This window comes from Pygoscelis adeliae, unplaced genomic scaffold (genome assembly GCF_000699105.1).
Source record: "Pygoscelis adeliae isolate BGI_AS28 unplaced genomic scaffold, ASM69910v1 Scaffold102, whole genome shotgun sequence".
Classification (NCBI taxonomy): domain Eukaryota; kingdom Metazoa; phylum Chordata; class Aves; order Sphenisciformes; family Spheniscidae; genus Pygoscelis; species Pygoscelis adeliae.
Window position 1 is genome coordinate 62,040 of NW_008824228.1, and position 913 is coordinate 62,952.

The window sequence follows — 913 nt, forward strand, 5'->3', positions numbered from 1 at the left end:
CTGCATCACTGGCATTTGAGAGGTTAATGTTTGGGGGGCATGTTTTTTAGCACCCTTAATCCTCAGAGGACATGGCATACAAAAGGCTAATGCCCACGCGTTGGGGGGTTAACACGGGGTCCCAGCGCCGGTCTCTCGGGGCCAAGGGCTGGGGAGGGTCAGCAGGGCTGCCCCCCAGTCCCTGCCCCATGGCTCAGACAGGAGCCAGAGCCCGGCTGGGAGCAGCAGCGCCTGAAATGGTCATGAGTGGCTGGCAAGGCAGCGAGCCATGTAAAGGAATCCCTGCCTGCAGCTCCCAGCACGCCTAGCTGCCTCTCCTGACTGCCAGCCTGGCCTGGGCCATGGGTTCCTTCACCCCCCTCCAGGCAGCAGTCATGCCCTGGGGCTGGGACTTAACGCTGTTGCTCCCCCCCTTCCCCACTGCAGGCCGCCGGCAATGCCGTAAAGAGAGCATCGGACAATCTGGTGAAGGCAGCGCAGAAGGCAGCTGCCTTCCAGGACCACGATGAGACGGTGGTGGTGAAAGAGAAGATGGTTGGGGGAATTGCACAGGTGAGGAGCGGGGCCGCTGTGACATGGCAGGGGTGGCTCTGACTGCCACCACTACCTGTGTGTGCTTGTCTCGGGAGCGTGTCCTACCACCCACCGGCATGGGGCATGTCTCCAGAGAGCCTCACAAAAAGGTAAGTGCACCCATCCCACCCAGCGCCAGTTAAACACTGTAGCTTCACCCTCATCCTGCCACGTTGTCGTGGTTTAACCTCAGTCAGCAACTAAGCAGCACGCAGCCGCTCGCTCACTCTCCCCTCCCCCGGTGGGATGGGGAGAGAATTGGAAAAGCACAAGTGAGAAAAACTCGTGGGTTGAGATAAAAACAGTTTAATAATTGAAATAAAATGATAATAATAATAAT

The 913-nt window shown here is 57.9% G+C and overlaps 1 protein-coding gene across 1 annotated transcript in view; it reads left to right on the forward strand.

The window, feature by feature from the left end:
* The window catches only part of TLN1 (talin 1), a 35,690-nt gene that overhangs the window by 27,488 nt on the left and 7,289 nt on the right, over nucleotides 1–913 (forward strand). Inside the window, exons 55-56 of the mRNA XM_009334821.1 lie at nucleotides 329–365; nucleotides 427–552. Of these exons, the coding sequence (XP_009333096.1) occupies nucleotides 329–365; nucleotides 427–552 (163 nt within the window). The remainder of the gene's footprint in view (nucleotides 1–328; nucleotides 366–426; nucleotides 553–913) is intronic.